The sequence below is a fragment of the Podarcis erhardii genome, assembly GCF_964252035.2.
Source record: "Podarcis erhardii genome assembly, chromosome: 13".
NCBI classification, from domain to species: Eukaryota; Metazoa; Chordata; class Lepidosauria; order Squamata; family Lacertidae; genus Podarcis; species Podarcis erhardii.
In genome coordinates this window covers 9,839,320-9,856,657 of record NC_138502.1, presented here as the reverse complement: position 1 = coordinate 9,856,657, position 17,338 = coordinate 9,839,320, and the positions used below count along the sequence as shown (strand labels likewise).

The 17,338-nt window shown below is 41.4% G+C and overlaps 1 protein-coding gene across 1 annotated transcript; it reads left to right on the top strand.

Moving 5' to 3' along the window:
- Positions 1-276: 276 nt before the first annotated feature.
- LOC309328403 (vomeronasal type-2 receptor 116-like) lies at positions 277-15,280 on the top strand (the record flags this gene model as incomplete). Its single annotated transcript, XM_081838402.1, has 4 exons — positions 277-438; positions 2,821-3,048; positions 4,821-4,947; positions 15,183-15,280. The coding sequence occupies 4 exons, from the start codon at positions 277-279 to the stop codon at positions 15,248-15,250; spliced, it is 585 nt and encodes a 194-aa protein (XP_081694528.1). The 3' UTR covers positions 15,251-15,280.
- Positions 15,281-17,338: the final 2,058 nt, after the last annotated feature.

Genomic DNA, 17,338 nt, shown 5'->3' with positions numbered 1-17,338 from the left:
TCTTTCAAAATTCAGTTTCATTGCATGTCCTCAAATTTGAATCCTGTGGGATAATGTCTTTGTGTGTTTATTCACTTTCAAAACATGAGTTCTGTCCACCAGAAGCAGGAAGACCCACCACATGCATAATCTCTGTATTGTTTCAGCACAGTGCCAAAGAACTACCAGCATGTCCTTTCCTTAGTCTTTGCTGTGAATGAGGTCAATGAGAACCCCAACATTTTATCCAACATCACTTTGGGGTTCCAGATCTATGACAGCTACTGTGAAGCAAAGATGACTTTTCGGAATACTTTGAACCTCATCTCTCATCATAGGAAAGCTATCCCCAACTACAAGTGTGGTGTTGAGAAGAAGCTGGTAGCTGCCATTGGGGGCCTTGACTCTGAAACTTCAAGCCACGTAGCCTCCATCTTGGAGCTTTATAAGATTCTACAGGTAGGAAGAGTGTGGCTGGAATGAAGACTCCACAACTGTTGTATATGATTTAGCCTTAGTGTATATTCCCAGGGCATTGGGAGGGGGAGAAGGGCAGAAGAATGTTTTTGGCAGGCTAAAACAAAAAAGTATTGCTTTTTTTAAAAAAATAACATAGTTATCTGTTGAAAATAATGTCAGTAATCACCAGCTGATTGTGCTAAACACTGCCTCTGCTTCAAGGAAAATGATGTGACAAAGAATTCAACCATTTGCAGTAATGAATTAGTTATCTGTAGAAAATCATGTCAGTAATTGCCAGCTGATCGTGATGCATATCAGTTAATATCTTGACCCTCCTCCACAAAAATATCTGTTTACCTGGCCGTTTTCCTTTGTAAGAAAATATGAAATAACATAAAACCATTTTTGCAGGCAAAAATAAAAAATAAAAAAAAAATCAATGTGTGTGGGGGGGTGACAAGAAATTTTCCACACCGGGAAATTTCTTCCTATGCCTCTGTCTCCCAACACCATTTTTGGTGTGGCATAATCAGAGGGAAAGGTGTAGGGGTGAAGAGTTTGGTTGATGTGATGAAATTGCACCTAATGTATACAATCCAGCACTCACCATAATGCATTTGCACTGTTCAAACGTCTCTCCCTTCCTTTTTGCCCTCAATATACATCTCAGAGACTCTTGTCCCAAGAGGCCGAATAAGTTCCCTTGACCCACTCCACCAGCCACTACTGCCTATAGAACATGGCAAAAGTAGGAAAATGAGGAGCAGGGATGTGCAAAAGCAAATTCAAAAAGTAATCCTTAAATTCAGAAAGTTATTGAATTCAGCAAGAATAAAAAACCTAAGGACACATAGATATCCTACCTGGTGATTAAAAAACCCTCTGTTCTTTGCTAGATAACCTATTCTTCATTTACTCCAGCGTTGAGTGAAAAAGACCCTATTTCTTCCTTGTACCAAATGGCCCCCAGTGAAGAACATCAATACACTGGCATGGTTCAGCTTCTTCTCTATTTCCAGTGGAAGTGGGTTGGGATATTTGTCACAGCTGACGATAAAGGAGAAATGTTTGTGAAAAAGTTAACACGCCAGCTTTCCCGGAATGGCATCTGTATAGCTGTCACTGAGAGAATCGTAACCCACAGGGGTTTTGATAATACTGGGTTAATAGAGAAAAGTCAGAATACGGCCGAGTCCCTAAGCAAAACAAACGTCAATGTATTTGTTGTCAACGCAGACAAAAACACCATGACAGGTTTGCAATGGCTGCTACTGATAGGTAGAGAGATGAGTATGAGTCCCATAAACAAAATGTGGGTTATGACCGCCGACTGGGATTTCTCATGGGAACCATACCACAAAGATCTGGATGTACAAAACTTCCATGGTGCCTTATCCTTTGCCATTCCTTCCAGTGAGGTGAAGGGGTTCCACCATTTCCTCCTCAACCTAAATCCCCACTCTGAGGCCGATGGCTTTATCAGCTTCTTCTGGCAACAGGCATTTGGTTGCCAATTTCTAGATGTGGAGATGGAGGAGGAACCCTGCACTGGTGAGGAGAAGCTGGAGAGCCTTCCTGGGGCTTTTTTTGAAATGCAAATGACCAGCCAAAGCTACAGCATCTACAATGCCGTCTATGCTGTGGCACATGCTTTGCATGCCATGTTGGCACCCAGAACCAAACAGGGAGAGATGGTGCTTGGTAACTATCTGAGACCTCAAAATCATTATTTCCAGGTAATGGCTAACATAGTTTGTCAAGGAATACACACTTGCATTCGTTTGGTGAAATTCAATAAGCAGATCAAAAGCTTTTGTTGTATTAAATTCTATGTAAGCATGCTGGCAAATTTAAGTTAAATGGCTTGCCAATACTGCAATGCTTGAATGTTTTTAGCAGTTGAAAAGAGCTAAAAAGAGTTGAATGGAAATGTTGAACTTAGGTGGATGGATATGGATTGAGGATTAAATCTGTAAATTAAAATTTAAACCTCCTATCCAACATGTGTGGGAGAAAAAAGATGGCAAGGAGGCTGTGAAGCTAGGAATTATCAAGTTACATATTTTATCTCTGTTTATTTGTGTTCTGCTGATCTTTCCTCAGTTTCTACCTGTTGCTCAGAATAAAGCAGGCAAATTTGTAAAGTAAATTTTTTTACTTACATTGAATGAAGGCAGCTCCTACCTCTAGGTACAAAATGCTTCTTAATTATGAAAAACAAAATTAGTTTCTAAAATGGAACCTGGGCAGGTATGTCTCCCCTTAAAACTCAAGGGAAGCTTCAACAAATACTGTGAATTGATCCCAGCATGAGAAAACAGAAGCTTTGTAGTGTTCTCTCTTTTTACCCAATTTACCGTTCTCTTTCTTCCTCTGTAGCTTCAACCTTTCCTGAGGAATATCTTGTTTAACAACAGTGCGGGGGACACTGTCTTTTTAAATGAGAAATGTGAGCTAGAAGGTGGATTTGATATTATCAACTGGGTGACTTTCCCAAATAAGTCCTTCTTAAGAGTGAAAGTTGGGAAGATGGATCCTCAAGCTCCACTGGGCCGTGATTTCTCTATTGATGAGAAGATCATTACATGGCACCAGAGTTTTAACCAGGTGGGACCCAATTGCAGCTTCTGAGGTCTATAGGTCGACATTAACTAGATTTGTTTCATAATCATGTACAGCCTGCTGAATGAGTTCCTTTTAGCTGCATTGATTCTTTGTATGGTTAGGGATGGGTTGTTTACATGTCACTGTAGAGATCTTGGTTTCCAGGGTTTAAAACCCTGCAACTCTGCACTCATTCTCTGGTCGAAATACCTAGACTATCTAGCTGAACCAAGCTCTGTTGACCAGTGGAAGGTAGTTGTGGTTCGAGGACCCGACCCCCGCAATGTGAAATGAAGACACAAGGACACATGATATAAGGTTAATGGGCAAGGAAAGGCCACAACTTTATTGGTTACAGCAGTGAAAAGGTATTGGCTTAGGCAATGGATCTCTAAAACAAGTGGGTTTATTCACCAGTGGTTCATCACCTGTTGATGCTAATCCAACTATAGGCTCACCCCTGATGTCACCGAGGGTCGTGCCATGGCCTCCCGCCAAGCAGGCATGGGACAGAATACACGACCGCCAGATTCCTTTAACGGAATACCCAAAAATTGAAGGCATAGGCGATGGCCACACCTAGCACTTCGACACACCACAACACATTATTCCAATGCCTAACCTACCCACCAATACCACGAAAAGTTGTGACGATTGCTACGAGGTAGGCGAAAAAACCAAAAAGCCTAATGCCAAAAGGAAAAACTCCTACCAGACCCCCTGGGCAACCAGGGCGACCAACCTAAGGTCCATAGCAAGGCCAATGACCTAAGCCCTAACTCAAAGGGAGTGGAGGATGGGTGACTCGCGATGAGACGACGGCGAAGAATGAGGCCGGGGAGAGGCTGGCGCTTCAGCAAAAGGCTGCTGAACACGCCACCTCTGTGGCACCTGGTTGGATGCCTACCGGGGGGAGTGGGCGCCAGCCAGGTGAGATGGAGGCAGGGGGCTAACGCCCCCTGCTAGGGGCGGTGCTCGGGCTCCCGCCCACAACCACTCCCCTCTCTTCCAGGGAGGAGAGTCTTTGGTATGGTGTGCCTAGCAGCAAAGGGTTAGAGCCTTTGTAGGAATTCTGTGGAAGAACTTGTAAATTAATATCATTCCCTTGGTTCCCATACACCTCTGCCTACCCACTGTATTTCTGCTGTTGCCATGTTTGAGATGTTGTTTTTCTTAACGTGGAATGAGAGCTAAAACTCAATCATTCAATAAATGTTTTGGAATGAGAACATCCACATGTGAGAAGCACAGAAAGCATGCAATGCAAACTTGTGCTTCGTAGGAAACTTTAATTTTAATTCTGTGATTCATTTTTTTAATGAACCAAGTTGTCGTTTCTCATCTGTATAAATGTATTTTAAAAGGAAACATATATCAGTAGGTCCATTGGCTTGCACATTTTATTTGCCTGAACCGTTTAGTACCTGAGTGGCTCAGTTGGTTAGAGCATGGTGCTGGTAATGCCAAGGTCACAGGTTTGATCCCTTTATAGGACAGCTGTATATTCCTGCATTGCGGGGATTGGAATACATGATCCCAAGAGTTGCCTCCAATGCTGCAATTCTTTGATTCTATATATATATATATATTTATTGGTTTGAATATGCACAAATATTGGTGATTGAAACAACCATTGTAAAGATAGTGGTGCTAATTAATAATAATAATAAATACCCTCCGAGTGCATTATTTCAATGCAACACCCTGTTGATGAAAAGGCAAAGAACAAACAAAAATATAATCAAAAACATGCAATACCTTCTGATTATGGATAGGTGGTGCCCCTTGCCTTGTGTAATGACTACTGCCATCCAGGTTGCAGCAGACAAAGGAAAGAGGGGGAACCATTTTGCTGCTATGATTGTACTCCATGTCCAGAAGGGAAGATTTCAAACCAGACAGGTACGTTTCCAAGCACAATTCAAAGTGTTGGTGCTGACCTTTAAAGCCCTAAACGGCCTCAGCCCAGTATAGCTGAAGGAGCGTCTCCACCCCCTTTGTTCAACCTGGACACCGAGGTCCAGCTCCAAGGGTCTTCTGGTGGTTCCCTCACTGTGAGAAGTGAAGTTACAGGAAACCAGGCAGAGGGCGATCTCAGTAGTGGAACGATCTCCCATCAGATGTCAAAGAAATAAACAACTAGGTGACATTTAGAAGACATCTGAAGGAAGCCCTGTTTCGGGAAGTTTTTAATGATTGATGTTTTAATGTATTTTTTTAAAAAAAGTTTTTTATTAACAATTTCAACATAACAAAATATCAAAACATCTCATATTCATTATTTTTCCCCTTTCCCCCCACCCCCATCAAACCCTCCCTGCTCCACCAAGACTTCTCTCAGCTCCTCTCTCTGATTTCTCAACACATGTTATTCTCTGCATATTATAAAATCGTATAGATCCTTATATTATCTATCTACCATGTTATCAATTAATAAATTTGTGTATGTTTATTCAAAACCTGCCAAGGATTCCAATTCATTTTGTTGTCTTCTTAAGTAATTTGTAAAAAGTTCCCATTCTTCTTTAAAGTCACAGTTGTCCTTATCTCGCAGTTTGTATGTCAGTTTAGCCAATTCTGCATAGTTCATCAATTTCTCTTAATCTTCTGTTGAAAGCCACCCAAAGTGGTTGGGGAGACCCAGCCAGATGAGTGTGGTATAAATAACATATTCTTATTCTTATTCTTATTCTTATTCTTATTCTTATTCTTATTCTTATTCTTATTCTTATTCTTATTCTTGTAGGGACTGTATGGTACAGTATATCAACTTTTTTAGCTATTTGTGGTAGAATAGATGCCTTACACAAGACATGAAGATGAATCATTACTTGTCAGGTTGGCCACAGTTGAACAACAAGTATTATTCATTCATATATATTGATATTGATATTGATATTGATATTGATATTGATATTGATATTGATATTGATATTGATATTGATATTGATATTGATATTGATATCTATACTGTGTTTCTGTCCCTTGAACCCAAGAGAGGGTTTGTTGTTAGCTATTTGAGAAAAAATAGACGCCTTACACCAGATAAAACATGTCAGGTAGATATATATTAATGAATGCAATGTATTTCTGTCCCTTGAACCCAAGAGATGGTTTAGTCCTTCTTTGTTTTAAAGCTGCTTCATAGCAGAGCATAAGCTAATAATCCATAGCTTGCCTGTCCTCTGAAACTCCTCCAGACAGTGTCTGCTTGAAGTCACCACACTCCCATGTTCTCAGTCAAACATGCAACTAACAGAATAATAAGCCATCCGCCAACTACCAACTTCCTCCTTCTTTCCTCAATACCATTTATTCTTTGTGAAATAAATTTACAATGCAAACACAATACAAATACAAACATTTGTAACATCTGTGATGGAAATTGCTATATCAAGAGGAAGAGATGGAGATCACGGAAAGGGTAATGTTTTGTTGTTGTTGCTGTCCAGGAAGAAGCTGAAAAACACTCTAATTAACAACAAAAATAACAACCTCTCATATGGTGCATCTTAATTGGCTCTGCTATCATTGGCAACAACTAGTGGCATTAGCTATTTTAAAAATATGTAATTCCATATATTTCAGAATGTCTTCCTTAAAAATAGTGTGTTAGAGATACAAGTGTTCTATCTTAAACAATAGAATAAACAGCCAACCAACATAGTTTGAGCTTAACTCCACACCTGTAAAATGCATGGATTGCATGGACAGCAACTCACTTAATCACCAAAACTCTAGAATTGTCAATTCAAGAGTATTTTTTACCATATTCCTAGATGTGATAACTAGGTTATATTAGCACTGTTGATATTCCATTGATGTTAAGCCTCCCTTCTGGGATCAGAAAGGCTGTGAATATTGGTAAATGAAACTTCCTATTTTACAACCATGTCTACTGGTAAGCTGTGAAACATTAAAGCTTAATTAATATTTCTCAATCCAAATAGCTTGAAAGTTCTTAGTGCTAGCATAGGGACTTTATCCCTCTAAACGCACCAAAAAAATTTATGAGTTTGTAAACAAAAATTCTCTGAAAATTATTATTTAGATTTATTTCTGATTTAATTATCCACTGGAAAGTATCCACCGAAAAATAAGTTAACTTAAAGACAAAACATATTAACACTCTAAGAATTTCCTGAAAAAGATATGTTTCTCTATTGTGTATGTTGTAAATTATATTGAATTATAGTGCAGTAAAATTCAAAGTTTCCTGATCCTAAACCATAAATATTTGTAGTTACAGATAGGTAGCCGTGTTGGTCTGCCATGGTCAAAACAAAATAAAAAAAATTCCTTCCAGTAGCACCTTAAAGACCAACTGAGTTAGTTCTAGGTATGAGCTTTCGTGTGCATGCACACTTCTTCAGATACACTGAAACAGAAGTCACCGGACCTTTCTATATAGTGAGAAGGTGGGGAGGGGTATTACTCAGAAGGGTGGTGGGAATGGGTGATTGGCAGATAGCTGCGATGAGCCTGTTGACGACTCTTAACGACTGCAATAGGTCTAACAGGAAAAAGCAAGGGGTGAGAAGGTGAAAAATGGCTTTGTCATGTATAATGAGATAAGAATCCAATGTCTTTATTCAAACCAGGTCTCTCCATAGTTTTAAGTTTGGTGATAAGTTGCAATTCAGCAGCTTCTCTTTCCAGTCTATTTCTGAAATTCCTTTGTAATAGAACAGCTACTTTGAGATCTTGTATAGAATGTCCTGGGAGATTGAAGTGTTCTCCTACTGGTTTTTCTGTCTTGTGGTTCCTGATGTCGGATTTATGTCCATTTATTCTTTGGCGTAAGGTCTGGCCTGTTTGTCCAATATAGAGAGCTGAAGGACACTGTTGGCATTTTATGGCATACACAATGTTAGACGATGAGCAATTAAATAGTCCCGAGATGGTATGTGTGATGTTGTTGGGGCCAGTAATGGTGTTGTCCGGGTGTATGTGGCAGCAAAGTTGGCATCTGGGTTTATTGCAGGCTCTGGTGCCAGTGTCCGTGTTAAGTCTGGTTATAGTATTATTGTGGGTTAGGAGTTGTTTAAGATTGGGGGGCTGTCTGGAGGCAATGAAAGGTCTTCCTCCCAGAGCTTGAGAAAGAGAACTGTCATTGTCCAGGAGAGGTTGTAGATCTCTGATGATGCGTTGTACTGTTTTAACTTGGGAGCTGTATGTGATGACTAGAGGTGTTCTGTTATTTTCTTTTTTGGGTCTGTCTTGCAGCAAGTTCTCTCTGGGTATCAGTCTGGCTCTGTTGATCTGTTGTCTAACTTCATCTGCTGGGTATTTTAGTTCTAAAAAGGTTTGCTGTAGATCTCTTAGGTGAGAGACAACAGATCAACAGAGCCAGACTGATACCCAGAGAGAACTTGCTGCAAGACAGACCCAAAAAAGAAAATAACAGAACACCTCTAGTCATCACATACAGCTCCCAAGTTAAAACAGTACAACGCATCATCAGAGATCTACAACCTCTCCTGGACAATGACAGTTCTCTTTCTCAAGCTCTGGGAGGAAGACCTTTCATTGCCTCCAGACAGCCCCCCAATCTTAAACAACTCCTAACCCACAATAATACTATAACCAGACTTAACACGGACACTGGCACCAGAGCCTGCAATAAACCCAGATGCCAACTTTGCTGCCACATACACCCGGACAACACCATTACTGGCCCCAACAACATCACACATACCATCTCGGGACTATTTAATTGCTCATCGTCTAACATTGTGTATGCCATAAAATGCCAACAGTGTCCTTCAGCTCTCTATATTGGACAAACAGGCCAGACCTTACGCCAAAGAATAAATGGACATAAATCCGACATCAGGAACCACAAGACAGAAAAACCAGTAGGAGAACACTTCAATCTCCCAGGACATTCTATACAAGATCTCAAAGTAGCTGTTCTATTACAAAGGAATTTCAGAAATAGACTGGAAAGAGAAGCTGCTGAATTGCAACTTATCACCAAACTTAAAACTATGGAGAGACCTGGTTTGAATAAAGACATTGGATTCTTATCTCATTATACATGACAAAGCCATTTTTCACCTTCTCACCCCTTGCTTTTTCCTGTTAGACCTATTGCAGTCGTTAAGAGTCGTCAACAGGCTCATCGCAGCTATCTGCCAATCACCCATTCCCACCACCCTTCTGAGTAATACCCCTCCCCACCTTCTCACTATATAGAAAGGTCCGGTGACTTCTGTTTCAGTGTATCTGAAGAAGTGTGCATGCACACGAAAGCTCATACCTAGAACTAACTCAGTTGGTCTTTAAGGTGCTACTGGAAGGAATTTTTTTATTTTGTTTTGACCATAAATATTTGTATCTCAGTGAGACTGAAAATGCTATAACTGTAATCTTGATTTCTTTATACTTCAAGATATGGATGATTGCTTCCAGTGCCAAGAAGATCGGTATCCTAACCAGGAGAGAAACAGGTGCATCAGCAAGAAAGAAAACTTCCTATCTTATGAAGCACCTTTAGGCATCAGTTTGGCTCTTTTGGCTCTGGCTTTTTCTGCAACTACAGCATTGGTGTTTGGAATCTTCATCAAACATCAAAACACTCCCATTGTCAAAGCCAACAACCGGAATCTCACCTACACCCTGCTCATCTCCCTCCTGCTCTGCTTCCTCTGCTCCTTGCTATTCATTGGGCGCCCCCAACTGCTGACCTGCAATCTACGACAAACTGCCTTTGGTATCATTTTCTCAGTGGCTGTTTCTTCTGTTTTGGCTAAAACCCTCACTGTGGTTCTGGCTTTCATGGCCACCAAACCAGGATCCAAGATGAGGAAATGGGTGGGGACAAGATTTTCCACCTCTATTGTTCTTGGTTGTGCTTCTGTTCAGGCAAGTATTTGTATAGTATGGCTCTGTACTGATCCTCCTTTCCCAGATCTGAACATGCACTCTCTGCCTAAAGAAATAATTGTGGAATGCAATGAAGGTTCAGCCAACATGTTCTACTATGTTCTTGGTTACATGGGATTGCTGGCTCTTGTCAGCTTCGTTGTGGCTTTCTTTGCTCGGAAGCTGCCGGACACTTTTAATGAAGCCAGATTTATCACTTTCAGCATGTTGGTGTTTTGCAGTGTGTGGCTTTCTTTTGTTCCATCCTATTTAAGTACCAAAGGGAAGTCCATAGTGGCTGTGGAGATCTTCTCCATCTTGGCCTCCAGTGCTGGAATCTTGGGTTGTATCTTCTCCCCAAAATGTTATATCATTGTCTTCAAGCCTGAACTCAACTCAAAAGAGCAGCTAAAAAAGAGAAAAAAGTAACAATCTAACTATTGAAATCATTATAGTGGATAACGTTTTAAATGTTTTAAGGTTTGTGTGTTTGGGAAGGGTTCAGCTTTCACATTCTCTTGATATAGATGTTGCTTACACTTCCAACTTATATTTGAACTAGTTTTGTACATTTCCCCTAAGTGCACTGGTGTTATATACCATCTGTACATCATCTTCATTTAATTCTCCTTCAATAGGGAACCATCTGTAAATTTTAAATCACTTTTCCATAATTTTTCCCAGTCTACCATCATAATGTTGTGACCTACATCTTGTACCCATTTAATCATAACTAATTTTACCTCTTCATCTTTCGTCTCCCATTCTAATAGTATACCGTGGAAGTCATAGTGGAATGCAATGAAGGTTCAGCCAACATGTTCTACTATGTTCTTGGTTACATGGGGTTGCTGGCTCTTGTCAGCTTTGTTGTGGCTTTCTTTGCCCGGAAGCTGCCGGACACTTTTAATGAAGCCAGATTTATCACCTTCAGCATGTTGGTGTTTTGCAGTGTGTGGCTTTCTTTTGTTCCATCCTATTTAAGTACCAAAGGGAAGTCCATAGTGGCTGTGGAGATCTTCTCCATCTTGGCCTCCAGTTGGGTTGTATCTTCTCCCCAAAATGTTATTTCATTGTCTTCAAGCCTGAACTCAACTCAAAAGAGCAGCTAAAAAAGAGAAAAAAGTAACAATCTACCAGACGAAACCCAATTCCAAAGTAAGCACAGTTGACTGGAACAGGCATTGCTTCCATTTATGTAGGAAAAGCAAATGTTTCCAATGTGTCCCATTATAGCCTGAAAGTATGATGTTTTGCTTCTGTCAGAGACAGCAGATTTATAAATGCTCTTGTGTTCCTCAGAATATTCTACACTTTTGTCTAAAGAATGATGCCTTAGTCTGCATGTACATCATATTTTATTCCAGAATCAATGGAGATGGAATATTTTTTTTCCTGTATAGTGTAGACACAATTTTGATCTCTGGATATAGTTTGCCCTTTAAAGGTGATTTAAAAAATAAAATAATTTGATTTCATTTTAGTAGCAGATGTTTATTCTTTGGAACAGGCGGAACTGCCCAAGGAAGCTGCAGTGCATGGCAATGGATTCTCAACTCTTAAGCAGATAATAAATAATAAAGCAGCTGGTTTAGTTCTGAAAATAAACACTTACTACCGATTGCTTCTGCATTACTCTGCTGTGTGTCCATTTGAAAATATATGGAAGCAGGAGAAAGCAATTGCAACAATGGGAGATGTACTCACACCTTCCTTCTTTATTCACCTGGGGCATGTATAAGGAGGTCAACCTGATCCGGGTTATGGTTCTCAAATGTGTGTTCTTTTCTTGTGGATGGTGGGATCCTGGACTAATCTAGGTTGATAGCAATCCCACAAATAGGGTGGGAAAAGACATATCTCAAATGTCAAAGGTCAAGGTCAAGCTGTGTAGCTATGGTGCCACACTGCCTCCACTGAGAATGCTTTTTCCCAGACCAACCTACCCTGATATGTCTGAGGGCAGTGAAACTACCAAGGAGGTAATCCAAAACCAGCTTCTAAGAAGGGTGCTAAAATTACCCAGGTCTAATACTACTATACGACTGGAACTAAATGTTACATCTTTAGAAACCACATTATGGAAATGCATCATCTGTTACCGGTTGGCATTATGGCATAAACTTCCAAATCTCCACTTGATACAGTGTCTCTGGAGAGATGACTTCCCTAGCCCCTGGGCAAAAATAATACATGGGAAACTTGTGTCCCTTGGACTATCTCCATCTGAACTATTAAAATTGGATTTAATCTCTGCCAAGAGAATTATAACTCACAAATTAGAGGAGATGGATTTACAATTTAATATTGCGACATGTGGCACTTGTTCGCCGATAAACCTTGGCTTAACACCACCAACGAAACTTCCATCTTATTTAACTACCTTATCTGTGGTGACGTACAGGTATGCCTTTATAAAGGCTAGACTCAATGTTTTCCCATCAAATGTGTTGGGTAACAGACTCTCCAACGGACAGATCTTACTCCTCTGTGACTGTAAAAGTGGATCTATAGAATCGTTATATCATATAATCTTCTGTTGTCCATTACATTCGGCTTCATGGTCCAAGTTTCTGGCCCCATATATATCGAGAATTGCTGACGGACCTCAGGAAGCCCAAATAATATACTTATTAAACGACGAAGATACAAGTAGTTCCCTTGCAGTCGCTAGATACCTGATTAATGTTTTATTTCAAAAGAGGAGAAATGGAGCACTGTATGACTCTGACAGCTTAGCTAAATTTAAGAACCATTAATAAGTGCCAGAACCAAGACGCATGCCCCCCAAAATCTGATGGATTTGAATTGCGGTTTACATAGAGGGAGCTTATTGTGTATAGTGTTTACTTAACTGAAGTAAAATTGGTTTTATATGGGTGTTTTAACTTGGAACTGTTTAAATTGTATTGTTTATGGATAAATTTGGATGTATTGTTTTCGTTATGGGCCAATGGCCACAATAAATCTAAATCTAATCTAATCTAATCCCAGACCAACCTACCCTGATATGTCTGAGGGCAGTGAAACTACTAAGAAGGTGATTCTTAGGAGATGATAAAACTGAAGAGAGTCTGTAGAGAAGGAGATGCACTCTCAGTTGTTTAGGGTTTTAAAGACTAGTCTGAGCAAATTTGCAGAACAAACAGACAACCGAGAATAATGTGGTGGGTTGCACTCCTTCCTTCTCTCTCCCGAAAATATCACCAGCCAGGGCAAGCAAGTCAGTATAGTTGCCTTGACCAGGCCTGAAACCAAACTGAAATTGATCCAGACATTCAGTCTCCTCTAAGTGTACCTGGAGCTGGACACCCACCACCATCTCAAGTATCTTGCCCCAAAGGGATTATTTGTCACTGGGCATGAACGCTGCCTTGCCCCTGTGATCGGGGTTGCCTGGGCAGTGTGATGTCAGCAGGCCATGCACACATGCCGTGGGCTGCTCTGATGTTACTTGCACACAATGTGGGGTGTGTTGACATGTCATGCAGATGCCCCATTGCTTCCGCACGGGTCACAGAATGCTGACATCATGTGGCCCGTGCCCCCTCAATTGCGATGGCAAAGTGGGGTGACGCGAGCGTGCCCTTTGGCCTGCACCACAATGGCTGTTATTAAATGTTGAAGGAGCCCTGCCCTTTCCTTGAAAATTTTCAGGGGAAGCCCCCAACCCCCCCTTGGTACTCCTGTCACTGGATCATAGTTTATGGCTCGTAGCTTCTGGGTCATAGCTTCTGGGTCCAAAAAGGTTTTCTTAAAGAGTGGATGTGCCATTGCCTCTATCATGCCACACACTTTACTCTGAAGTGCTCTGGGACTGCCCACAATCCCCTGTACCACATTTTCATTTTATTTAAGATATGCAGCTCTGATCTGGGTTTTCCTTGGGTGTTTTAATAAACATCCCCTTTATACCTGCTGCCCCCACATATCACTTTGATCTGAAAACTTAATCCCTCATGTAGGCAAGAAAGAGGCCTTGTCCTGAACCCGGCCATGCTCTGAGGTAAGTCCTGAGACTGCACGCAGCGAGTGTCATGGTCTGGATGGATGAGGAAGAGTAGTGGCAGCCAGGCGGCACCTGAGGGTGAAGGGGATTTTGAACCAGGTTCAGACTGGTGGGACAGGGAGGAATCACCAGCGGAGAGTGAGGGTGAAGGGGAGAGGCTTGAGGTAGCAGCAGGTACTGATAGAGAAGGAGCAGGGACTGTGTCTCCTGCTCTGCAATACAGTACTGATTCAGCTCCTTCCCCTGCTCCATTCCCAGCGCAGGAAAGGAGGGATGGGGAAAGGCTAGAATGATCAAGAAAGCTGAGACACAGCGAAAAAAATGCAAGGACAGAGGTATAAATAAGGGGGAGAGAGGACAGAACTTTAGCTTCTGCAACTGACATGGTTATCTGACAGATGTGCCATGTGCTGACTCCTTGATTATTGAGCAATCAGTGTGCCTGGTTCTGTTTACAGTATCAGAAAACAGACAGAGGGCCTTTTCTGGCAGCCTGAAAGTAAGCAAGGAAGTGCTCAATGCGAATGGACATCATACTTCCAAAAAACCACAAAACCACCTGTTAACACTGGCCAAGTTCTCAGTGAACTATTTCTTCCTTCCTTTGTTAGTCAAGATGCTGGACCTGACCACTTTTTCATGCAAGGCATTTTCTATACTTTGGAACATTCCTTCTCTGGAGCATAATGGAACACCAGCCTTTCTATTTTCTCCCATGGCCTGGCTAATCCCCTATTATTTTCACACTCATTTAGATCTTCCTGAAACCTGGTGCTCTGCCCAATCTGCAACGAAGCAGATAATATGTTTTCAAGGGGGCAAAACATATTTTGTTCAATGCTTCTGCTGCACATGGTGCCACAGACCTAGCAACCCCCCGGGGGCTGTGTACCATGTTATTATCTTAACACAGAGCAATTCATTCTTTCTCTAGCAATATCCATGTGGTATTTTGAAGCCCATGTGCCACAGAAAAACAGCAGGATGCTTATAAAAACCCACCCCAGTGCCAATGACAGCTATTCTACCATTTATTTATAAACATAGATTGGAGCTGCTGGAGAGCAACAGGACAGAAGGTGATGACATTGGGTGATGATAAGTATTTTAGACTGAAACAGGTGCTTTATTTTTAAGAGGAGAACCTCCACATCTCAAGATGTTAAGTTTATCTTTCTGGACCCTACTCATGCTGTTCCCTCTATTTTTGATACGTTCTGCTTTGCATTGTGTGATTGACCTCTTCCACGTCCAACACCAGTATTATCAGCCGGGGCACTTTGTTATTGGTGGAATCACTTCACAGTTCTTCTCACCTGTCTTCACTGAAATAGACTTCACGGAAAAGCCAAAGGAAACACTTGCTGATGAATATGTGTAAGAACATGATTTTTATTCTTTTGGGGATAAAAGCTTCTGGTTATGTACATACATAATAAAAATTTGATAATAAACGTGATAGTATGGTCAAAAACCAGTCTCCTCAGTGTTGGCTAGTTGGATTTGTAGTAGAAAGGAGAGGCAGACCATCAGTAGATTGAGCTACAGTCAATGAAATGGGACCATCACCTGGACTGGTCATAAGTAGGAATAGGGGAGAACATTAGCTCAATTTACATTGAAAGGCACACCTAACTAACTCAGATTTCCTGAAATGTTTTTTAAACCAAAGCACTGACATCCTTTGAAATTCATATTTCATCTGCAGCCATATATATTCCTTCTGAACTTTTTTCCTACCCTGCACTTCAGCAGTTGTGCCATACATTTCATCCTGTTCTCCACAGAGACTGCATTAGAACTAGCAAATGTAAGAAAGGTCCTTCTAACTCTGGCCAAGGAGTTGTAGCCCTACACTGTAATCTCACAGTGGCCAACGAGATGGCCATGAGAAACCCACAAGCAAGTCCTGAGCATTACAGCAGTCTTCTCAGCTCCTATTCCCAGAAACTGGGATTCAAATGCATTGTGCCTCCAATGGTGGAGAGCGAACCTAGCCACTCTGCTTAATAGCTATATCTCTCATTAGAAATGTCAAATCTTCATTTAAAGCCATATAAGTTGTTGGCCATCACTAACTCTTGTGGGAATAAATTTCATAGTTTACCTTTCTTTTGTACGTTCTTTTGTCACCCCTGGAAATTTCAAAATTCAGTTTCATTGCATGTCCCCAAATGTGAATCTTGTGGGATAATGTCTTTGTGTGTTTATCCACTTTCAAAACATGAGGTCTGTCCACCAGAAGCAAGATAAAAGCAGGAAACCCCACCACATGCATAATCCCTCTTTTTTTTTCCAGCGCATTGCCAAAGAACTACCAGCATGTCCTTTCCTTAGTCTTTGCAGTGAATGAGGTCAACGAGAACCCCTACATTTTATCCAACATCACTTTGGGGTTCCAGATCTATGACAGCTACTGTGATGCAAAGATGACTTATCAGAATACTTTGAACCTCATCTCTCATCATAGAAAAACCATCCCCAACTACAAGTGTGGTGTTGAGAAGAACCTGGTAGCTGCCATTGGGGGCCTTGACTCTGAAACTTCAAGCCACATGGCCTCCATCTTGGAGCTTTATAAGATTCTACAGGTAGGAAGAGTGTGGCTGGAATGAAGACTCCACAACTGTTGTATATGATTTAGCCTTAGTGTATATTCCCAGGGCATTGGGAGGGGAAGAAGGAAAGGAGTATGTTTTTTGGCAGACTAAAACAAATATTTCTTGCTTACTTATTATTATTTTATTTTATTTTATTTATTTATTTATTTATTTATTTATTTATTTATTTATTTATTTATTTGTAAAAACAAAAACTACCCTGTTCTTTAAGCATTCAGTATGCCAGTATGCAGGGATGCGGGTGGCGCTGTGGGTAAAACCTCAGCGCCTAGGACTTGCTGATCACATGGTCGGCGGTTCGAATCCCCGCGGCGAGGTGCGCTCCCGTTGCTCGGTCCCAGCGCCTGCCAACCTAGCAGTTCGAAAGCACCCCCGGGTGGAAGTAGATAAATAGGGACCACTTACTAGCGGGAAGGTAAATGGCGTTTCCGTGTGTGCTGCACTGGCTCACCAGAGCAGCTTTGTCACGCTGGCCACATGACCCGGAAGTGTCTGCGGACAGCGCTGGCTCCTGGCCTCTAGAGTGAGATGAGCGCACAACCCTAGAGTCTGTCAAGACTGGCCCGTACGGCCAGGGGTACCTTTACCTTTACCTTATGCCATGACTAGAAGAAATTAAGATCCACTCCCTTAGCAGGCCACTGAGTGTGTATGGTATGAAGAAACCAAAATTTTAATCTTTATGACAGCAGGTTGGGATCCAGCAGTGGATCCTCAGTGGCAAAGCCAGACCAGTTCCCCCTCACTTGGCATGACAAAACCATTAGGTTGCATCACTGTCAATGTGGTTTGCAGA